The sequence below is a fragment of the Zosterops lateralis genome (genome assembly GCF_965231275.1).
Source record: "Zosterops lateralis genome assembly, chromosome: 4".
NCBI classification, from domain to species: domain Eukaryota; kingdom Metazoa; phylum Chordata; class Aves; order Passeriformes; family Zosteropidae; genus Zosterops; species Zosterops lateralis.
Genome location: NC_139765.1, coordinates 22,083,488 through 22,108,044, shown reverse-complemented (window position 1 = coordinate 22,108,044; position 24,557 = coordinate 22,083,488). Strand labels below are relative to the sequence as shown.

General features: G+C 45.5%; 1 protein-coding gene across 1 annotated transcript; it reads left to right on the top strand.

Moving 5' to 3' along the window:
- The first annotated feature begins 4,182 nt into the window (after positions 1-4,182).
- MB (myoglobin) lies at positions 4,183-8,153 on the top strand. The gene is made up of 3 exons (XM_083859386.1): positions 4,183-4,357; positions 6,389-6,611; positions 7,306-8,153. The coding sequence occupies exons 1-3, from the start codon at positions 4,263-4,265 to the stop codon at positions 7,450-7,452; spliced, it is 465 nt and encodes a 154-aa protein (XP_083715512.1). The 5' UTR covers positions 4,183-4,262; the 3' UTR covers positions 7,453-8,153.
- Positions 8,154-24,557: the final 16,404 nt, after the last annotated feature.

Genomic DNA, 24,557 nt, shown 5'->3' with positions numbered 1-24,557 from the left:
AAGCAGTGGGGGCTTCACAACACTCACAGTTTTGGATGGTGCTCTTATATGACAGTCTTCTGCTTCTCAGAGTACTGAAGTCAAGGGCAGGGCTGCCAAAAAAACCAATGCTCTTGCCCTGCTATAATATCCCATTACTGTATCCCTCACCTCTCCAGCTAAAGCTGCTGTGTGAGCGCAGCACTCTCACCTGTCTGTCTGCATGGACTGAGCTGCAGTCTCCAAAACAAAGCACAAACTAATCTCTTAGAAGAAGCTGCATTTCAGCAAAATGCCATAGAAACCATAGCTGCGTTACAGAGGGCCTTTTCCCTGGCATTATGCAAGAGGTAATTATGTAAGTTGTTATATAATATTCCTGGCTTTTTCAGAGTGCCAACCTCCCCCTGACCACAGCAGTGTGTATTATTTACGTCATGTCACGCTTTATACAACCCAGGCTCGTAGCAGAGCTGGGGCTGCTGTCATCACTGCTCACAGCCATGGGACCCCTGGCTGCTCTCAGGGCTTTTTAAAAACTGTCTTATGGGGAAAAAGCTCATTGAAAAGAAAAAAATTATTTGATCAAAATATCTGTTCCTCTGAGACATTTTGCTATGTAAGCACACAAAGTGGTTTGGGTTGTTTCTTGAGGAAGTGTTTTGGAACATCTCTTTCTTTCTGGAAAATCTATTTCACAAACTTAGTTTAAATGAAAAAGAAATCTGTGATTTTTGCCAGTGCCTCTCTCGGGTACCCATTTCCCTACTTGCAGCAGGTCTGGCTGCAGAGAAAATAAAGTTAGAAATTTGTTCTCTTAACCACCAAGATAGTGTGAGGGACTGCTGGACTCGCCAACATTCACTTTCCAGCCCAGTGTTGGATTTCTCTCTTCACAACAGTGATACTCTAGGAAAAACATTGAGTATGGCCAAAAAATGGATCTGGTGGCTGGTGTGTGTTCCTTTGTGTCTCCCAGCTCTACCTGGGGGACTGAGCCCCACAGTAATAACCCCAAAACAGCTGGTGTTTCTGAAACTATATCCAAGAGCCAATTCCTGCTCTTTCACTGGTGTGTCTGTGGGCTCAAGCAAGTCATAGGACTTCTTTCATCCCTCATCAATGTGGAAGACAAGTGTCTTTTCTGTCCATGGAATTGTGGCATGGTCTAAATTAATTAATACCTGTGAAAAGTTTGCCAGCTGTGGAGGGTGGAGCAAGGCAGAGGTGGGACCGCACCCACTATTCTGCCAGAGATGGCTCTTCACCTTCCTGCTGAGCCTGTTAGGTGGGGGGACCTTTCATAAGCTCCTTTTGGTAGCAATTTTGGGCAGAAAGAAGCTCCATGAAGTCTCTAGAACAGTACTTCTCCTCTCGGCAGTACCCTGACTCTGAGCTGTGGCTCTACTGCTGTACCATGGGATCTTCTCTGTCCCCATCCCACCACTCCACCCCTCTGCAATATCAAGGCTGGGGGATAGGGGCGAAGGCACGGTATCCCTCCCAAGTGACCAAGGAATAACGATGTCTCTACATTCCGCAGTGAAGATGAGCGCCTTACAAAAGTTCTGCGCCCAGCGCTGCCCTACCTCCGAAACGAGAGGACCGCGGCTCCCCGAGCCCGCAAACCGCGGCGGGGGCTGGGAAGCGCCCGCGGCGCCGGCGGCCCGGCCTCCCGTGGCCACGAGGTGGCAGCAAGGCCCGGCCCGCGGGGCCGCGGCCGCGGCGCCTCCCGCCCGGCCGGGCACCGAGCCACATACAGCGCCCGGGCTGGGGAGGAGCCGGGAATCACCCGCCGCACCCACCCCGCTCAGCCCGGGGCTGCTCGAGCACGTCCAATCCGAGGGGCTTTGGACTGGGGTGAAAACGGCCGCATCGCGCTAGCGATGCACCCCAAAGCTGAGCCAAAAGCATCTAAGGTCCATTTCTGCTGGTTTAGTGAGAGTGCTCCAGGTGTGGGTGCAGACACAGCCACGTGTGCCAGCACAGCTCCGGTGTGGGCAGAGCTGCTTTAAACAGGCTATCCAGTCACCTGGTGCATTTTAAAGGAGGCAGCCAATGTGCTGGCTCTCTCTGGTTTGTGTTTAGCCAGATGATTACGCAAGTGATAGATTTTGCCCCAAGGGGACAAAATAGATACTAAAATGTTATGTCCTTTTCATGGCTGCGAGGTTGAGGGGTGGTGTGGTACAGTATAAAACTTCTAGTATTTCTGTAGACTATTTATTTAAGCTCTAGGGAGAAGAGCTTATGATTTAATTTCATTACTACTTTGCTTGCAGAAAAAAGCAATATGGAATCTCATACTCATTTTAAGTCTTCTGACTATTTAATGCTAATGTCCATACCAGGACTTTTGGCTTCACAGCCCTGGGGAAAGCTACAAAGAGCAAGGAGTTGACCAGTTTCAAATGGAGTTATTACAGCAAATGCATAGTTCCAGCCTGGGGAATATACAGAGTTTGGAGCATAAGCAGCAGCCTCTCATGTACTGGGAGCACATTTCTGTTGCATCTGAAAGGTGTGTAAACCAGTAAGGTCAGTGTTCAGGATCCTGCCCAAGCCTGGAAGGGTACAAATGCTTCATTAGTGCTGTGAGGATGTGGGCAGTGAGGTTGGAGATATGTGGTCTCCCCTGTCTCAGCCCTGTACTGTGGAGACCTGCACGAGGAATGAGTGGATGAGTACTAAGTTCTATTTCATCAATTTAGCTTAGTTTGGGTAGTTGGTAGTGACCTGGTGTTTGCACAGGTAAATCAGGATTATATCTTGAAATTGAAGTCTTGGATGTAGATTTTTGGATGTGAAGCAAACTGGTGCACAGAGGAGATGGAAGGGGAGGATTTCAGAGTCTTAAGTTGACTTGACTGACAGAAGCTTGCAACATGTAATGGCCAAAATGTCCTTACCTTGAGGCTTGGATGCCAGCTGACACCTCCACTGGGCTTTTGCCCCCCTTCTTACCCACAGCATTCCCTTTAAACCTCTGTGTTTCTAAGGCATGTGAGGCTCAGTGCCTCCATCACCCTTGCTGCCCAATTACCACTGTCTGTGGGCACTTCTCTCCCCTTGCAAGGCTGGAGCAGGGAACCTGTAGGGAGTGAAAGGGTGCAGAGGCACTGATGCAGCTCAGGTCTTGTAGCACTGTGGTAGAGACTGTGGGGTTGAATGCTCTTCTCCTGAATTCCAAGGCAGGTGTCTTCAGCCTATGGTTGATATTTCTTGCCTGCTTTCTCCTTGGAAACGTCCAGAGGCATTGTTTGGGACAGCAGTACTGGCTGGGCTTTGCTCTGACTGCAGCAACCCCTGGAAGGGACCAGTCACCCCATTAGTGTGCTGGGCCATTACCAGTCCTGACAGGAAGGTAGGAGAAAGTCTGGGAGCCCTCTCAAAGCATACCCATTTTTTGTTAGCTCAGTGGCCTTTCCTTCCAACACTGAAATTTGTTTGACAGAAGCAGCCAGAGACCAGAACTGCTGGCTGGGTGGGTGTTGAATGTAGCTTTGCTATGTCCTTGTGTCTCTGGTCTGCTGCAAATTACTCTTCTGGCTCAGTTGTACATCTCTTGGCTCCAATATCCAACTCAGCCATCAGGTAATCCTAGGTGTTTCCCAGAAGAGCAGGCAGCAGGATTCTGGCAGGCAGGTATGGGGGAACTGACTGCCATACAGTTTTTATCCCTTCATTCCTCCTGCAGCAGGTGGGGAAATGACTGGGCTGCCTTGAATATGGTTATCTCTTAAGGGAATGTCACAAGTGGTGTGTTACCCCAGGAGAAAAGGATGGTGAGATCACTATGGGAAAGGAAAGGCCTTTGGAGTGATGGAGTCAATGCTACTGGCTGTCCTGGCCTTTTCTCCTGCCTGCCCTTGGCAGACTAGGGGAGAGGGAGGCAGGGTGGCCTTGCAGATGACTGTGCTCTTCAGGAATCTCCTGCCATAAAGCTGTCTCTGGGTCCTTGGGAACCTGGGACAGGCTCCTGGCACAGCATTCTGGCAGTGCCCTTTCTGTCTAGGGTGGGACATATGCCAGTCCAATACGAAAAGCAGAAATGATGCCATCAGTGGCACCCACAATAGTACCTGACCCAAAATAGCTTCCTAGGAAAAAGCAGGGAGGCTGATTAGGTTAGGCAAGCCTGAAAGAGAGCAAGAAGTCCAGCTGATGATTGACAGGTGTAGGTTTGTGGGCAGGGGCTATAAATCCCACGGGTGAGCTCTCCAGCTACACTGTGGGGAAAGGCAAGGCTGCAGGAAGTACTCGGGACCTGTCTTTGGTGAACCATGGGGCTCAGTGATCAGGAATGGCAGCAAGTCCTGACCATCTGGGGAAAGGTGGAGTCCGACATCGCTGGCCATGGCCATGAAATTTTAATGAGGTAGGCAAGGAATTTCAGTTCTGAGAGTAAAGCTGAGAGCTTTTGATGAGAGACCTGCTTGTCAGTGTTTATTTCAACAAGGTGTTTTCTTTCTTGTAGAGTGGAGGTTTTCCCATTGCTATTTTCTGGGTTAAAATTTACCCACTGTGTAAAGAGGCTGTGTTTCTGTCTCTCCATCTCTCTATGGGTGCAGGAGCAGACTAGTGCTGCTTTTAACACATGGCTGTGCTTTGTCTCTCTGCCTCTGGTGGCCAAGCTCTGCTTTGGATCCTCATTTCCCAAGCACTACAGTGAGAAATGCTGGAGTGAACTGTGTGTCATGGGGCTTCAGATGCTCTGCAAAAAGGATGTGAGGAGGCAGAGAAGGAATGAAAGGAGAGGAACATCACCTCTGTGGCAATTTTCTTGGAATCTATTTCAGTAAAATTAACTGCAAAGTACCTGAGTGTTTCCCTCTCCCCACCTTAGTCTCACCTGGCAGAGCCCTTTCTGCTTTTTCACCAGAAATCTGTGTGACAACACTTGTCCACTACCTCATGATGAATTTGAGGTCTGAGGATGAAATGAGGTGCATCCTTCCCCTTACTTCCCTCCTCCATTATTCCAGTGTCAGAAGTGCTCATAAGGTCTCCAACTGAAAGGACCCCATCCTCCATGTTGTCCTTGTAATCCTGGCACTTGGAGTGGTGAACACCTCAGATATTGCAAAGTGGGAAAGGACATTAAGTGGACACTAGAGCCTAGGTTGTCCCTTAAGACCAGAGAGGATGCAGACTTTGAAGAGATTCTCTTTAGCTCTCCTCTCAGACTGTGCACACCCAAATGTGCTGGAAGGGTACAGACACTGAAGAGAGTACTGGGGATCTGGCACCTACTTGGGATTTTCAACCTTAAGCATGGCTAGTGCAAGGAGCCTACACCTCCAGGCATATCTACTGCAAAGCTTTGAAGAACCCTTTTCAAAGATGAGCCAAAGCAGGGAGCTGTTTTCCTTATCTGCTTTATTGTGCCCTAGATCAGCTGCCATTTGAAGGGAAGGGAATGGAGTGGGAATGAAGTGGGTGGAAGTGTGATGGCTTTCCCCTCTTGTGGTCCAGAGCAGGCATGCTGGAAGGGTAACAGGAACCTGAGCCATCCTCCCCCATCCATCTCTGAGGTGGCTACTTTGGCTCTGAATTTGCCACATGCTGGTAAAAGCAGTTCCAAATGGAAAAGTAAGAGCATTTTTCTTACAAGTATCACCGAGTAGAGCATGCCATTAAATAAATAAATGTCACTCTGTGACTTTGTGTTCCTCTGCCAACCCAGAACTCCTCCAAGGAGTTTCTGAGGGAGGAGAGAGGCAAGGGAAAGAGGGTTAGGAAAAAAGGTCAGGAACCAGATTCCTCCATATCTGCAATCATAGGGGTTTGGGGGCACAGAAACCACCCCCCTCCAGATGGCACTCAAGAACATATGACCTCCAGATATACGGGACCTGAGGCTGGGCGCTACCTTTTTTTTTTTTTTTTTTTTTTTTTTTTCTTTTTTTTTTTTTCTTTTTCATGAGAAGCTTGTAGAGCTCTCATTTCCTGGCCAACCAACAAATCATGGGCTGATAAGTGAGTTTGTGTGAAAGGCAGGGGTCTATAGATTGGCTCCCCAGCAGCAGTAAATTTATGAAGACAGCCAATTTTGTTCGCTTTTGCAAACTTTTGCTTTTTGTTCGCTAATTTTCACATGAATACAAGAACTCACCTCTCAGTATCATGACTAGCCTTAGCTCTTGGCTCTGTCCTAAAACTGTTGACATAATCCAGTGGATGGGTGCCAAAGATTTCTCAGAACTATATGGAAAAAATAAAGACACTTCCTCTGTTGCTCTAGTTGTACATGTTTAGGGCAGTGTCTCTGTCATGACTGGAGGGAATGTAAATAGTGGTGACCATCTTAGGAAATGGGTAAGAAGGTGGAATTAAAGTAGATTGAATATTCAAAGGAAGGTATGTCAGGAGCTTCTACTCTCCAAAGTCACTCTGCTTTTGTCCACAGACTCTTCAAGGACCATCCTGAGACCCTTGATCGCTTTGAAAAGTTCAAAGGCCTGAAGACCCCTGATGCAATGAAGGGCTCTGAAGATCTGAAGAAACATGGAGCTACTGTTCTTACCCAGCTGGGCAAAATCCTGAAAGCGAAGGGTAATCATGAGGCCGAGTTGAAGCCCCTGGCTCAGACCCATGCAACCAAGCACAAAATTCCTGTTAAATATCTGGAGGTATGGAAAAGGGCAGGGAGTTTCGGTGTCTGATATGTAGTGAATGTGTGCAAGACAGCCATGTGAGAGTTTGGCTTTCATTTACTGATGACTAGTTGGACTTCAGTGAGCTCTCCCTCAAGTCCAAGGTCTGTGTGTACAAGCAGGAGACCCAGAAAGGGCTCATGGTATGCAAATGGTATGTGAATATCCAAGTTTAGATTTCCCATTCCAACCACCACACATAGTCTGAACAACCCTTGACAACAATAAACCAGCCCATATAGCCTATGCATGCCTGGGAAACTGTATTACATAAGGACTGTCAGTGCACAGGACACAAGGGACATACAATTTTAGAGTAAACCCTGGAGGATCCATTGGAGACCAAGACCCATAAAACTAAGTGTTATACAAACACAGGGTATGAATTTGCAGTCTTAATGGATGAGCAGACAAAAAGTGGAAAGGGCCATGGTCTACTCAAGGTCATGAAGCAGATCAATGTCGGAGCTAGGAATAGAGCCCAGTTCTTCTGCCTAGCCCAGGCTCCTTACATACTAGACCTCACTGTCTCTCCAGAGGCTGCAGGAAGACCTACTGAATTAGCTCAGAGATATTTCCAGGCTCTGCAACCTATTTCTTAGTCTGGCTTTTCTGAAAATAAACCTTGAGTGTCCCTTCAGTTTTTCTTTCTCTCTTTCCTTCCTCTCAGTTCATTTCGGAAGTCATTATCAAGGTCATTGCTGAAAAACACGCTGCAGACTTTGGGGCTGATTCCCAGGCTGCAATGAAGAAGGCTCTGGAGCTGTTCCGAAATGATATGGCCAGCAAGTACAAGGAGTTCGGTTTCCAGGGTTAGCACATACGCACAAAGGAACACCACAATGGAGGGCCTGGCCACGCATCTTTCCCCAGTGCTATTTTGGACATCTCACAATTGGCCATCTCTGATGTGTGGGAAAGCTTTGATGAGAGGCCAAGAGTCACTCCAGGCAGCATAGAGGCACTCAGAGTGATATCCATGATAAACTGTCGTTTCCTGGCTTCATATATACAAATGAAATATTCTGCTTTCTTAGGAAAAATAACATTAGGGTTATCTGTGAGCTTCAGCCTGTCTTGTCCCCTTTCCCTCTCTCTCCCTGAAACTCAGTTCCATCTGAGAGGCAAATGGCATGGCCGAAGATGAAGGGATGTGGAGGATCAAGGAAAGTATTGAGTGTGGTGAATGAGTGAAGGAATGACTCAAATGAGAGATGTGAGAATGGGAAGCAGGGACACAGCATCCCATTGCTCCCACAGGTGAGACTGTTAGCAGGTTACTATGAAGAGCTTCCAGCACAGTGTTACCTTGCTTTGTGGGGGTGAATGCAGCCAGTCAGTCTCTAGTGCCTGCCAGCTCTGGAGGGTTTAGTTATTAAACTTGAATTAGCAAAACTATAAAGAGCAGTACTCCCTGTGATCTGTGGGCTTCTAGCAGCCGCCACTATGTGTCTGGAGGTCTGTTGCACTGGAAAGTGAAATATGTGTTTCTTAGAAAATAAAAATCCCTGCACCAGAGTCGTGTGTTTGCTCCTGGCTGTACAAACACCCCAGTGTTTAGGGAGAAGGAGAAAATGGAAAGGTGTTTTGCACACATATCTGGCTGCAGAGCAACCTGCACTGTCAGTCTATGACCTGAACAGCACATGGCATCTGTCTTAGCCAGGGACTCGGGGCACTCAGATGTCACCATGGAGACATGACCTGATTACTAGACCTCACAGCACAAGACAGCAGCCTCAGCTCAGTGCTTTGGAGCTGAGAGAAGTGCTCCCTGACTAAAGGCCATGGCCACTGATATTCTGGGGGAATGTGGTGAGGGAAGTCCCTTGTTCATTTATGAGGAGGTGGCATGTGCAAGCAGCCTTGGTTCCCAGCAGCAACACAGTGCATTGCTCTCTCCAGGCACTAGAAAGGAGGAATGACCAGCTCAGGTGGAAGGCTGCAATGGCAGCATATGCTCTAAAGACCCAAACTCTGGTCTTTGCAGCCTTTTCAATTTTTGCTGAGGTGCCTCTGCAGTGCATGCTGCACTCTGTTTACAGATCTACACCCGCGCCCTTTGGGGGGACCTTAAGGCATAGACATAATGGCAAGATGCCTCCCTCTGCCTGTCACCCTCTCCCCATCCCAATATCAGGGGGTTGTGGCTAGGGGAAATGCATGGAATTGACACAACTGTTCTTTTTGGTGTGCACTTTATCTCACAGAGACAGTGTGAGGGCAAGCACAAGGAAGAAAAATGAGGTGCTCAGTAACAGGAGTTACTAGCGGGACCTAGTTCAAGGTACTCCCTGCTACACTGCGTGCAGTGGAGATAGTGAAGGAGCCACCAGATCCCTTAAAAATCAATCCTGAACCAGCATGATCTGCTGTGTCTTTGGTCAGGGCAAAGGCCAAAAGAATTCAGTCTCTGAAAAGAGAAGGAACAATAAATTCCTTCCCAGAACAGTGCATATCTGATTTCTTGTTGTTTACAAATCCTCACTTTACCTCTGGGAGTTTGCTTGGTGTTTCAACCTTTCAGAAGGGGTCACAAAGGCATATGCTGTCACCTAGATGAAGTTACAGCCAGGTGGTCCCTGGCTTAAGCAGTGTGCTTCGTCTGACTCCAGTCTAGTCTGTCTGGTTTTGTGGGGAGGGCAATACGTTTAATTAAGGTCTAGGATTGCTTGTCCAACACAATAAGATTTCCTGCCAGTGCCAACAGACTCTGCTTTAGGATTAAAAGCTCTGCTATAGCAGCTGCCTCCATCAGTCTGAGTGGGGCTGGAGTTGTGTGGATATTTTTATGTAGGGCAGGGTGATGGAAGAGGGAGAGTTTTCATGAGTGTTGTGCCTAGTTACCGGTTATTAGATACCTGGACTAAATGCCAGTCCATTGGGAGCACTGACCTTCTCTCTGCCTGCCTTACCCCATTGTGTCAGTGCACTAGGGACCATCCTTAAATCTGTTGGTCAAATATGGGGCCTGACAGAGGTTTTCGGGTTGTGCCTATGGCTCAGTGAAGATGCGCAAGCCGAGATGAACCAGCACGTTCAAGTACCAATAACAGTGAAGGTAACTCCAGCAGGCTCAGTGATTTGGGGTGCTTGTGGTGAAATCCACATCTCTTCACCTTTGCTACTCTAGGCACACAGTATGCCCTTGGCTGAGTCCTGACATAACTGCAGGGATATATATAATTCCCACAGAGTCTATAAAAACTCCTGCAATGGCCCTTGCTTTAAGGGCAGGGGAAGTTTCATGGAGCAAAGGGGATGGCACGGAAAGGATTTTTTAGCTCCGTGCTGTATTGATTCAGAGTCCTCGCTGGACCCTGTCACTCCGCTGCTAGCATGTAAAGTTCTTCTGGTTCATATATGGGACAAAGTCCTCTAGTGGAGATAAAGCATATCAGTACAAGTCCAGACATTTTCCTCCTTCCTTTCCAGAAATAGCTTTACATCAGGTGGATGGGTCCCAGAGACTTGTCCCCAGCCCCTCTCCCCATTGGGACCATGTGGTGTCACATACACGTTCCCAGTCACATGATGGGGTGTGGACTGTGTGGCTGCCAGCCTCCTTGCTCCAGCACGTACGCACCGACTGCCGCCAGGTCGGGCTTGCAGTTTCCATTGCATGGCAGAACTCACCATGGCACCGAGCCAGTGACCTGTCTGGGCTCTCTTGGGCTTCGATGTCAGACACCAGCCACTCATCAGAATCTCAGATGACGGGAGCAGGCCCACACTTCCCAGACCCTGTGCAAATGAGCTGTCAGCCCCAGCCAGGGTGCAACAACACTGCAGGCTGTGCTGCCTGTCCCCCTTTTCTTTCCCTCTGCCTGCTGATCCTGCCTGATTCCAATACACCTGCCAACGTCAAGTGGCATCACAGAACAAGTGCTGGGGACCATACTATTAATCCTGGGATCTGTCTCTTGGTCACCTCAGTGGGAGAAAGGGATAGGGCTCCGATGACTAATTATGTTAAATACTTAGCACATTAGTATGAAGCTTGTACACACACATTCTTCATATTTGCATCTCCTTGCAGGGCTAATGAGAGGAAAGGGCAGGGATGTTTCTAGTCCATGTAATAGTCACTGAACAGATAAGTCTGGTTTCTGGGAATTGAAGCACAGACAATGCCTGAAGGATGTAATGCCTATATGACATTAATTTAATAAGGAGACAAATGGTTACCTATACTACATGCTTTCAGATGAGGACTATTTTTGACATGATCCCTATTGTTTCTACCACCTGGCCAAAACCTGTCCTGTATGTTATGCCACTGAGGAAAAGAAATAGTGGAACTGGGTATGTTTTTTGATATAGACATGTGTGCCCATAACATTTTTTCCAGAAGGTGCATTGCATCAGAGAATGTCCTCCTTCTTCCTGGACTCATCTCAGGTGTGCTCAAGGCTGCTTTTCCAGGCTGTGCAGGGCTTAACAGTCAGAGTCTGTACTACTTCTCAGACAGAGTGCACACACAGACACACACAGATACACACACATATCTATACACAAGCACAAGCTTCAAAGCACACATCATAGCAAAGCCTATCTTCAGATTCCAGCATTCTTGTGCGCCAGTTCTTCATCTGAAAGGATGATACATATGAATTCTCACATTGTGTACAAATGAAATACAGCCTTGAAATACCTAAGGTCTAACTAAGTGGGAAGAGACTATGCAAGGACAGGGCACCTGGGGAGTACTGTTGGGTAGTAGGGCTGTTAAATTTCATTAAGTTGTGCCAACAGAGTCAAGGAAGTCACCTGGAATTAAGTAAATGAAAAGAAAACTCAACCAACCTCTTTGATCCAACAGCCTAATAAATGAGCATTTATGATCATGAAAGAGTCACAACAATGCAGCATTCTTAACCAGAACATAAATCCCTCCCTCCCCTGTGATCATAGGCACAAGCCCATCTCCCAGTCCTGTGACTCCTATAAAATCCTTATCCAAATGTCAGCAAAGGTGACCTTGTGGCTTTTTAAAGCAGTACTTTATAGTCACTTGACTGCACTTTACCAAAGTCTTTTCCCAGTTTGGCATTCATCCCCTGCAAATAAATAAACAGAACAGGTTGCCTCCACCTTTCCCTCCAGCCCTGTAGTGACCACCCATGATAAGCCATGTCAGACAGGCCGGTCTGGGGCTCTCCTAGTCAAGGCAAGGCAAGCTCTAGCATGGGGCATGCCAGCTATTCGGTAGCTGCATGGACAAGGCAATGTGTATTTGGGATGGGGAGAGATACATACTGGTGTGTATCTTAGCTACACCTTATGTCTGGAGAACAGCCTAAAGGAAATTATGCTTGTTTCCTGTTTCCCTTCTCCAAGGAAAGCTCAGTATGAATGCAGCTGTTGGGTGCCCGATCTTATTTTAGATTGTCCTTAAAGCAGGTTCAAATATTCAAGTGTCAGAATAGATTTGGGTGGAAGACCTTCTGGATTATTAGCACTTAATTCTCTATGTCTGCATGCTTAGCTTGTGGATCTTCCATTACATATATATATACATATGTATGTGTGTGTACATATATATATATAAGTGTATATGCATATATATATGTATTATATAAGTATTATATATAATCAATTGTGCTTTTATGAAGTGTTTTTATCTTCTGTCCTCCCTTAACATGTTTCCTTACTCAAGATAAATTCCAGCATCCAAGCTCTCACCAGAGGGGTGGAAAATTACTGGACCTGATACTCTCATCCAGATCTGGGCTTGCTCTGCTCGAGGCCTGAATGACATCAGGCTTGTCCTCTTGGCAAGCCTTGCGGTTATCTGAAGAGTTTGCTGATACAGTGTCAAAGTGAGTCTGTGTTTTTTCACTCAGATGGATGAATAGTCTGATGCCCTTTGAGGGATGCCATGGATTAACTGTGAGTTGGTTGGGTATAAAGGAGTAAAAATACCAGAGAGTTTTGTCTAAACCAGCCATATGGTGTCTCTGCAGAGTCTGTGGCTGAGCAAAAGGTGTGCACCAGTCACGCTCAGACAAGCTGTCCAGAGATGGTGGAAAAGGAGGCAGAGCACACGAAGTGCCTCACTTGCAGCCCTCAGCTCCCCCTCTGAGGGCAAATGAATCTGTGGGGTTTGTAAGGAAAGAAAGGAAAATTAAATACACGTGGGAAATGGAGGCACAACTGCTTCCCCCCCAAGGCTATTTGCTCTGTTAGTGCTTCCTGAAGAGCAATAGCATAATTCTGACAACCCTTCGGCTGTTATGCAATGGGTGGAGCTTCCTAACTCAAGCTGCTTAATCGGTGTGCTTTTGTATGGGAAGAAAGATGGAGTTTTCTCATGGTGCTAAGATTATGGATGTCATGCTTTCACAAAGCTGACCCATAAATCATGAGAAAGAAACTTTTTGCACATTTTGTTTTTGCCATGATAATAGCATGTATTGTTAACTCAACTAATTCCCCAGGTAATTTTAGCATGTCACATTTAAACTGGTGTCCCTATGTCTTTTGCTATGTTCCCTCTACAGATGAGAAATGGTCCCTCAGTGCAAAAAGTCATCATTTTTTTTTCCTTTTCAGTCAAAGTCCTCTGTCCTAAAATGGAGTTCTTCATAACAGTCACAAATTGCTAGCTCATAACAAAAAGAGTAATTACAAAATATTTTTAAACATGTTTCACACTATGGTTTTTCTAGTTGAGCAGGGTCCTAGCTTCCTTATCTGTTTTAGACTTGTTGACTGTAAGTGCCATCTGGGACAAGCTCTATTCTAATTTCTAATGGTAATTAAGAACTCCACTTCATCCACTCTCAGTCTATAAAAAACTGAAACTATGCCTGAGCTATTTGCTCTTCTGCTCTTAGCCTAGACCTTAGTTAGAAGCCTATCTATGCTTTCCATCTACAGTACGGTGCAATTAAGCCCATTTTAGAGAGGGCAAACTCAGGCAGAGAGGCACAACCACGTTGTTTTCAGGCTTTTTTTTCATCCAGCTGTTTACTAGGCCAGGCTGCTGACTGCAGGGCAGTGGATGTTTGTGATCTCTTTGTGTAGGAAGACCTGTGAAGTTGTGCTATCTGCCAGTAAGCAGTTCTTGCTTTGAAGTGGTTGCGTTTTAGCAGCTGTGAAAGGACATCCTGTATATAGACATGCAGACACAATGCGGGTGCGGTGTAAATAGCCCGATAGGTTACAGATGCGGCATGCAAACTGAAGCAGTCTAAAGGCTTTAGGGCTGACCTTGAAATGAAGCTCTCTGGAGATGAACTATGAACTATGTTGACACTTGGGAGATTGCTAATCTTCTCACTTCCAAAGAAAAGAGACTCCCAGACTGAGATAATAAAGGACATGGATATCTAAATCGAAATATGTCACCAGCAGAAAAGAGGTCCCTAAATCCTAGTCTATGAATCTCAGATCTTTCTGTGTAATTATGCACATGCTTACAATTTCATCTGTAATCCCCTCCTTGATTTCTAACATTTTGTGACCATCTTGGGTGGGTCTAAGCCATCCAGTATTCATTTGCCTAACTTAATTCATAATCCACAGAAGTGACCTTCTTCTGGCAGAAGATCCAGTCTTTGGCAGATCCAGTCATATTTTGCCTAATCTGGCCTCCACAAAATGCTGTTCCAACTACCTCCATCCAATAGTTTGATTAGTGAATAAGGTTCAGGTACATGCCTGTTATCACATAGATAATTCAGATGGTAATCCTTTGGTATTTTAAAAATGAGCTGTGCCTTTCCATTTTGGAAAGGGCTTGTCTTTGGGTGGAGACCAGGTTTCAGTGATGGATCCCTGCCTGACTCCTGTGCCTAGGCTCTAAAGGAGTAGGATTTAAAAAAAAAACAAAAAAACCCCAAAACCTCAAAAAATCCAGTGCTAGTTTTTATACTGACTGTATTTAGCTAGCCCTTCTCACTCAACACATGGCTAGCTGAATCCTTTTAAACCATGAAAATCTCTATTGGTATGCTGGAGTCCTGGGCAAGTGGCTCAGCCTGGAGTATTCTTCTCCAGCAATCAGAGCTGTATAAAAGCCTTCACACACCTTTGAGGCTGTTACTGTCTTAGTGGGACCATTCCTTCCCAAGGGCATTCTCTTTGAGAAGAAAAATGGAGAGAGGAAGGAGAAATTTCTGTGCCTAGCATTAAATGATATATTGCAAAGTATGAGGTATCTGTTTGGGAACAACAACCTATGTGACAGCCTGCTGTGTGATGTTCAGAGAGTCTGGGGTTGTTTTTCCTGCAAGCTATGCTTCCAACCTCTCCTCCCACCTCATTGACAGTAACATCTGGATCTACCTGCACTCGTGGTTCTCTTTGGAAGAGTGTAAGTGCAATAAGAGAAAGAGAGTTTTCTTCCCTTATTGCTCTGTTTTGAGGATAGCTTAAAGCTGTGCCTGGCTGGAAGGAATGTACAGATTTCATGAAGGATGGTTGTGAAACATTTCCTTTCCTAACTGCATCACATCCCTGTTCATACACACAGTGGGTAATAACCGGGAAATTTTCACCTCAAATTCTTCTGGCAACGTGGAGTAGGGAAAAAAATAGAAATGAGGTAATGCTTTTTCTTTCCATCTACAGTCAGGTTGGAGAGGGACAACACTGCATCGCCCTCAGTAAAAGGGTTAATTATGGAGAACAATGTGTTAGAGACTCTCAATGTTAGAAACAGACCAAGACAGAGTAAGTGCTGCAGAGTACAGCATCCTTTCAAGTACTGGTGTTGGTGAGATAAGAGATAATACATACTAGAGAGTGTCTATTCAGAGAGAGAGACATCACTTATATCTTGAGGGCAGAGCATATTAGAAATAAATTTAAATAAAAATCTTTCTTTGGGCATTTAATCTCCCTCCTATTGGAACTGCTTACCTACAGTTACCTACAATTAAATCTGTGATGAGAGAGCATGTGTGTGGGTGTGTGTGTATGTACAGCACAAAGGCTATAGTTAATACACAGAACAAAATGTTTTGTTCCGGAGCCCCAAATGTACATGGCCTCTCAATACTCATCAATTTCAGTGGGTGTGAGACCTTAAAAAGACCTAGATTCATACAGAAAATTCTTTGCCACAGGCTTAGGATTAGTGATTTCTTTCTGCTCATGATGCAGTACAAACTTGGAAATCAGCTCTGCATCTATTCATCAGCTGAAGTATGAGCCCCTTTTATTAGTGCCTTTTGTGGCAATAACTGTGATCTATTTAAAGCCTTCAAACTGCAATTCCCCACAGCAGATGTAGTGGAAGTAGATATCCATGGAAATCAGTCAAAATGAGCTCATGTTGCTGTGCAAAGGGTAGGCTCCATTCTGCTCAGCAACAGTTACCCAATTCATGCCATATGGGCTTTGGTTCCTTCATTGGTGGTTTGGGGTTTGGTGCTAGGTTTCCTGGGGAAGTTTTGCTGTCATTTACAGTCCCTGCTTCATATTCACTCTTTTTCATTTCTCCCCCTTACAGGGCATTCAAGGAGGAGACACTGCTCTATTTGTTGCCTAGCTTTGCATCCTCTGCATCCAAGATGTCATGACTAAATCCATGGCATAGGACTGCCAGCCATGGTCCAATGTTAACAGCAGCAAACTCATTCTCATCTCAGAAAGTGATCCTTAAACAAGAACTATGAAGCCGCATAGGTGGGTAAGTGTTGCAGGAAACCAGGCCAGGCCAGGAAGATACTTTTATGCAGGAAACTGTTGAGATGCTTTAGTTTGTTTGGTTTTTTTTTTTTCCGTAATGAACCATTTTATTTAACTCTCATCCTTTGTACTTGGCTGACTGGTGTCAGAGCTGGCCAAGTTCAGGGTTTCTCTGCCTGGTAGGATACCATAGATGGCTATTAAGAATTCTGGATAGGAAATTTTTTGGTACAAATTACTATGTAAAACAAGGCTCATATTTACAACAAGAGTTGTTCTGTTTGGCTGTTCTTATTGAAGTGGGACTGGAGCAAAACGAGAAAAGAGCAAAAGATGCACTAGGTATGCCTAAGAAGGCAATGTGTACAGACCCTCGCAGGAGTGGTCGAAAGTCCATACAAAACCTCAGAAGTCCATACCAGGACCAAAGTTATTCAATATTAGTATAATTTAATAGTAATGGCACAGCAGTGGGATCAAGTGCATCCTCAGCAATTTTGCAGATGACACCAAGCTGAAGTGGTGCAGTTGGCATACTAGTGGCAAGGGATGATGCCAAGTTCCGCTCCACTCTTAAGCTGTATACTGTTGTGTCCTCAGAAAACTATTCTATGGAAGAATTAATGCAACTCCCCAGTACAGCCTAAACTAGTTGTCATGACATCACTTGTTCATTTGTTTATTTTTCCCTGAGTAATTGAGATTTGGCCTGCGACAGAGATGGAAATGGAAAGCATATTTGCCCACCCGGGCTGCAGAGAAAGAGTGTAAATGATGCTATTAGTGAAGTAGCACTTTGAGTCATGTTTAGTACCACAGCACAGCTGGGTCAAGAAGAAATCCTCTGGGAAACTGGGCAAGGAAAAATGAGAAAGGAAAAAAAGCAACTCGCACTGATTAGTTTTTCTTTCTTATTTCCTTGGGATGTTGTCACATGTTTTACTGGAAGAGATATTGTTTGGCCAAAGTACAAGGGATTTCATCTTTCCAACTCTTCAGTAAATCCTAAAGTTCTTTTCAAACCAAGATTGCTATACAGCTGGGATTCCTGGTTCAGACTCTTTCTTCCATTCAGTGAATTCTTACTGTCCAGTGTCCCACATGTGAAACAGCTTCTCACTCAGCAGCATCTAGCAAGATGCTGGAGATCTGATTAGACACTGAAATGAGAACTGGAACCGGGGAAAGGACATTTATATCTTCAGATTCAACCTGCTTCTTTATTACAGACATAGTAGTGGGCTATGTCTTTCCACATTCAGATAACTGACTTCAGAGTTTCATTGCAAAGCATCTTTCCCAGCCTTCCACAGGACTCCATTTAAGGCATTATCTTTATTATAATTGGTGGATGAATGACTAAGTGTTTGGACAAAGCATAAGAGTCCAAAGATAAATAGTCTGTGCTCTGTAGACAACTTTGCTGAGCTGACATTTGTTGCCAGTAAGGGTTCCACTGAGATAATTTCCCAATAAGGTAAAATTAATCTGATTCACTTCCCATGAATGTAAAAAAAATGAGAGCATGACTGTAATTTCTTAAGTCACCTGACCGTCTTCTGCTGGAGGTGCACCTTTGCATTGGCATAACTGTTACAGAAGAACACATCCAGTTTTGTAGCGCAGTTTCTACAGTTCCTCTAGAAAAGCTGGGTATAAGCACAGCCTGCCTGACATGCAGCTGTTGACTCCTGCTGTTTCTCTTGTAGTCTTAACCTGCTCCAGAAAGGGACAGTTACTTCAACCAAGGACAGACTTCTCTCATTTGCTTCTAGATGCTTTGTCCTGCTGCACAAGGTAACGTGACACAATTTCATTATGTGGCCTCATATACTCAACACACCTCTAAACTATACAGAAGCAACACCAGCCAGACACAAAATTCATGTAACTCCTTTGGGTAATTGTGAAACACAGTGTGCTCGATCTGTAGGACTAGCCACCATGACACAAAGGACTTAGAAGAGTGATTCTAGCAAGTAGAAGGTGTCAAGATAAGAGGTGCTTAGCTTACAAAACAGCCAGAGAAAGGAGATGAGTACTGCAACAAAACTGGATTCAGTTGCAGAAAATAACCCCATGTGACACACTTGACATTAGCTTCATTGTGAGCTCAGCTTGAAGTTTTTGGAGGGAAATTCTTTAGCCATGCTGTATTGAAGGACAGAAAAAATGACATCAGAAGATACAGATGATCTCTACTACTTTCTGAAGAACCCCCCCCCCCCTCCAAATCTATTTTTCTAATGTCATCTAAAGAGCACTTAATTATACATAAGATGTAGTGGTTGATACTGTCCCAACAGACTTCCCTCGTTTTGGTAGATATAATGGGTTGGATTGCCATATTTCCAGTCAAGCCAAACAGCATCACACCATTTCCTGGGAAAAGTTCAAATGCAAATGGTCAAACTCTGTCAGCTGTGACTCATTGCATCAAGTCCAGTGACTAGGAAGGTCAAGAACAATTAATTCAGAGACGAAGGTACCAGAGCTTTCAGCTCTGCTGCTGCACTTCAGGATTATGCTTGGAATAAAACTTGAGAACTCATTTCACCATCTTCTCTTCCTGAGCTTTGAGGTCATCATTGTTTCTCTGAATGTGAGCCCAGCACTCTGAGGTGAGCTACAGAGGACAGTAGCTGCCTGACAGCGGCTCACAAGGACTCTTACTTTGCCATCCCTCTTCTTTTGACCAGAATCTCCATGATTGGTCATGGAAGCCCTCCTGCAACACTGCCAAGGCAAGCTGCACATAGATGAAGAGGTTAGCACTATCCAGTTTCCCAGCTAAGAATTTTCCCACCTGGCATATGCAGCAAAGGAATGGTTACTCGGGGTTTTAGTTACCAGCACGCCACCGGACTTCACAGCGGTTAAAGCACGAGGTTTAACAAACTGACATTCGTTAAAGTGCGTTTTGTCAGAAAATTCCTCCCTGGCCCACCGGCAGAGCTGGGCCGCCAGGAGCCGCACGCGCATTCTCAGCCCTGTGGCCGAGGGGATTGCCCCAGGATCCACCGTGTTTGCACGGCTGCAGTGCCCCGGCCCGGACTGTGTGAGGGACGGGAGCCGCATTCAGGGGACGCTTTCAACTCGGGAGTCATGATTGCCGCTGAAATAGTGGGAAGCGTTTTCCAGGCGTTTCAATCACCTTACCCTCCAAACAATCTAGTTCCTCAGAATTCTGCATTTTGCACAGGAATCTGCATTTCGGTGGCACCCCGGGGGCGGATGGAGCCGGTTCTGCGCACAGGCTGGGCCGTGGCGCGAACATGGCGCGGGGCCATCACTGAGGGGGACCCGCCACGAGAGGGCGGCCTGGCGCCTCGCGACCCCGCCGGGGCGGGCTGGTGACTTTTCCTCTATTTTTCTTTTTTCTTTTCTTTTCTTTTTTTCTCCTCCCCTCCCCTCCCCTCCCCTCCCCTCCCCTCCCCTCCCCTCCCCTCCCCTCCCCTCCCCTCCCCTCCCCTCCCCTCCCCTCCCCTCCCCTCCCCCCCCCCTCTCACTGCCATCAGTGGAACTGCTGGAGGATCACTGTTGTTTGACTTTGGGCTATTAGGGCTTCCCTGCACCCTTTTGCAAGCATTCTTAAGCCTCGCAGTGCCTATTTCAGCAAAATTAACAGTCTAGTTTTGCAGAGGGTGGAACCCATTCCACACAGGTAAGTCTCTTGTCCCACTCCAGCCAAGTCCTGCTTCCAAATGCCCTGAATAACCACTATGCAACACAGATATTTCTGTCACACCTAGTTTGAGGCCTAATTCCTGTTCTTCATTCGCAACCAGATAAGATTTAGGACCTTCCAACTCTGCTTTCAATTCCATAACATCCAAATTAACCCTTCACAGGATGTGAACATAGCTCCAATTCCCAGGCATGCTCAAGCTTTGGAGAGATTCCAATTCAGTTCTTTGCAGCTCCACACCATTTCTAGCCATCACATGTCACACCTCCTGAGGCCAACATTTAGCAGAAGACTTCTCCATCAAGCTTCCAAGATGTTGGCTGTCAACATGCAGACATGAAAAACAGCCTCCCACTTCTCTCCTTCCTTCTCTACCTCTGTACCATACTGCAGAGTCCCCTGGGCTCCTGCCATGTGGATATAATTTCATAAAAACAATCTAGCTGTCTCTGGTACATGGATATGGATGACCTGCTTTCAGAGACCCTCCACAAGTAGTGCAGTTTTCTGATATATCCCTCACCCCTTCATCTTGTGGTGTTTTACTACCAAGGCACCACACAGTGGTCCAAAAAACCAATCTACCTTCTCTCTTCTCCTTAAACCAGATGGTTTCTTTTTTACAAGAAATAAAAGCAGACATGAAGCCATGAGTTCTTCAAGGAAAATTTTTTTCCTCTCCTCCTCTCTCCACCTACATGGCATGAATCTTAGGCTGTATTTCACAAGTTTGATTTGAAGTAAGCTTCTTGCTGCTGGCAGAATCTGCCTCCACGCCCTCTCTGCTCATTCAGTGAGTGACACTAATCAGTGGTGTGGGAGGTAGGGACAATATCAAGTACCAAGGTGATTGACAAGCCTCACTCAGAAGGTACATGTACCCCAAAAGGTACGTGAGGGTGAAATAGGGTGGATCAATCAATCTCTTCTGATCATTGCCCATTGCTGGCACAGCTTTTCATTTAAATTAATAATTCACTGAGAAAGAAGAGAAAAGAAGAGACTAGAAGAGAAGAGAAGAGAAGAGAAAGTTTTCCACAAAAAAGCGACCTATTTGTTGAAGATTTTAGAGTATTTTGAGGTTTTTTTCCTCCCGTTAAATGAGAAAATGCCTCCGTGTTAATCACAATATGGAATCTACATGAAAAATCAGACCCTGCTGAGCAGGAAAAGATCCTCTGAATTATCTCAGTGGGAGAGCTGGCACTAATTTACTGCTGTTATGCTACAAGTACTTCTGATGCAAAAGATGAATGGAGCTGGAAGTTTGTAATTTGACTTGCAAGTACATTTAGGCTTTTTGAATAGAATCAGCTCAGCAGTGTAAATTGGCATGAGACCCTTGACCCATGGTTAGAATCAGCAACCTTGCCCTGTGTGACCTGCTCTCACACCTCATCTCTTTTTGAGCAGTCTTCCTTTCCTCCTCCTCCCTGCATATATTTTTTGCTACTCCAGAGCCCTAGATGTAGAAATGTGCTTCTGTTTCTCTGCTGTACCTTCTAAAAAGTTGAGTTTCATGCCCGTTGTATTTTATTCCTATGAGTTTGCCAATGAGCCATTTAATAAACAGAGAGAGAGATGAAGAAAGCAGCCACAGCTTTCTTTGTCACAGAGATGTGAAGGATGATGCTGTTTCACACTATATTTGGATATTTCCAAACCCTGTAGCCTTTTCTACCCTGCTCCTTGAACAATACTGTAGGCTACAGCTGTATTAAAAACTAAATGTAGGATCTTTCTCTGGCACTGAAACCAACTGGAATGGAAAGGTCTGCATTTACATACATTAAATCTCATTACCCTCCAGCAGAGGGTGGTTGTCTGCAAACTCCTTATGAAGAATTGTTCCTGGCCTAGGCTAAATCACAGACTGTTTAAAGGCATTGTCTGGTATGACCCCTCCTTGGTCTAGGTCAAAAAATGACAGGGAATGTACTACAATTTAAGAGTGGGTGATTCAGTTCTGGAGTATGAGAATACAACCTGGTACCATTTAATTTTCAATACAATCGTGACCAAGATGTCTCTTGCTTCTGAGCATTTGATTTTGTAAATTCTATAACACAGTTTCCACCTTAAAGCCCTTTCTTCTGTGTCAGGATGAGAGGTGACAGTGGACCAGAGAAGAAGGGAAGATGGTGGCAGAATATATCCTGATGGAATGGAGCAAAAAGGAACATCAAGTGGGAATCTCCCATACAGTATCATCTTCTCTGCAGGGCAGAGGCTTGGGTCACTCCACCTCCTAGCAGAACCCTGGAGACCGTAATTGTCCAGGTGGGAAACTCTCCCAGCTTTTTTGGTGGCTTCTGTTTTGTAGTGTCCCTTTGCCTGTAAATGTGATGCATTTGCTGTTAATGTGATGAGGCAAGAACTCTGAAGCTGTGGTCCCCAGGCTGGGGAAAGGATTCAAGACTTCTACACAAGGATGAGACCTATATTTCCAACAGGTAAGTTGTCTCTTTAACTGCTGTTCAGCTTCTCAAGTTTTGTGGTCAAATATAAAAGACCAAATCTTTGGAGTATTGGTTTCCCAAAGTTGTTTTTGTTTAACATTCAGGATCAACATCTCCAGCTTTTTGGGCTTGCATCAGATTACATGGTAGTATGGGCTCACCCTGGCAACATGTTTTCACAGCCTAATTCAAGGCACAGGCTTTGGGAATACTTTTGCATGGGCTTGTGCTTTACCATCAGCCCGGCAAGTCATAGGCCACTGGTGCTCAGCTACTACTGCTGGCCTGATGTCAAACCCAGATCCCAGGAATAGCACTACTGCTCAATTAAAGGGGACATCTGACATACACACACCCTTAGACATTTTTTTGCTCATCTGAGTTTGCTTTCTGAAGTTTCCTGTTTCCCTCTAAATTATGTCTGTTTGAGTAAAATGAAAGGCTTGGCTTTTTTTTTTTTTTTTTTTCATTTCTTTTCCTGTCTCCTCCTGAGAAAGAGAGTGAAGCCTGCAGATGGCCAGAACCCAAGCTCAGGAGCACAGTGTTGGAATGCCTCTCCTGGGTCAGGGTGTCCACTTCCTGACTGCAACATCCTATCATGTCACACAAGGTCCTTCATAATGCGTCAAACTTATCTTTAACAATAGCCAGGCTCTTGCTTCTGGCCTCTGGAACACAGGCAGAAAATGAAACTTTTAAAACTATCCCAAAAAGATATTTCCTGTCCACAGGACAGACTTCACCCTGTGACAGCCCCATCTGCTTAATTTTCCCATGTTTTGCCCACTTTTTTGTGTTTTCTCTTCTCTGCCCCTTCCAGGCTTCAGGAAGTAAATTGTCTTTAACTGTGTTGGGGTAACCTGAAGATTGACTCTTGTCACCCTTGTACTGACTTTTTTGACATACTCAGCTCCTGGCAAAGAGGCAGGCAGTACTTCCCACCACAGAACAGTTTCTGGCTTAATGCCCATAAGCTGGAGTCATGTCAAGACATGAGCCTCTGACGTTTCCTGTCACAGTGGACATCTGGGGGACCAGTTATCATGTTTCAGGCCTTTGTGAAGTTGCTGCCTTGCTGGCATGGTCTCAAAAACCAGTTTGTCCCTAAAGTTACCCTGAAAGCTTGTTAGTGTTGTGCCAACATAATCTGGTCGCTCTGAGGCTACTGACCCTAAACTCTGGGCTCAGCTGTGCTTTTCTGTAAGTACCCCAGAACCAAACTGTTTGAACACAGCACTGTTTATTAAGTGAGTCTTGCATAACTGCCCTGGTGTAGCACTGTGAGGCTTCCAAAGTGCTCTCACTCGACTTCTCACTTCTGAAGTAAAAGTAATTTTGGCTGGCTGTACACTTGTTTCTGGGGTGGTCTGGGGCTGTGCCCACAATGGACTTGTTGGAAGACACTATGGATCTGTTGGAGCATATCGCAAGTCCCTTTTAGGGTATTATCACAAGTTTCATTTCTCTGCAGACCAAAACAGTTCTGTCTGGTATGGGACACAGACAAGATAAGCACTGTGGCCTGGAAATTGAGAAAGATTCCTGTAATCTAGGCTCTTTATCATACAGTTTCTAACGCATTGCCAATGTTGACTTGTGTGAAGCAGGAAAGGACAGGGGAAAGCCCTCAGTTCTGGCAGTAATTTGTCGCTCTCTGTGTGACATGGCATGAAATGACATCTGATGGCTTTCTGAGGTGGAACACAACATATTGCAGAGAAGAGTCACTGTGCCATGTACACAAAAAGCCTTTGTCCCTTCAGCCACCTCCCTAGACATGCCAAAAGGGAATAAGCTGTGGAAACTGTCTGTATCAGTGGAGACTCTGGTTGCAGGCTTGAGCATGCATCAAGGTCATGGACTAAAAGCCATCAACAAGGCACAAACATGGCACTGCAGTATGCAACATGCAGGTGATGAGGACAGTCAGACCACAAGCCTTATATGCAAAATTAGGAAGTATCTGGCAGTATCAGCACAGCTCAACAGAGCCATTTGATTTCCTCTTGATTCTGGCTGAGCAGAAAAAAGAGGAAGCTTTCATCTGAAGTTTACCAGGGCTAGAAATGTCAGGTACTCTCTTTTCCTTCTGGGCTCTTTGCAAAAAGTTGGAGTGGAATAGAAGAGGACAGGACC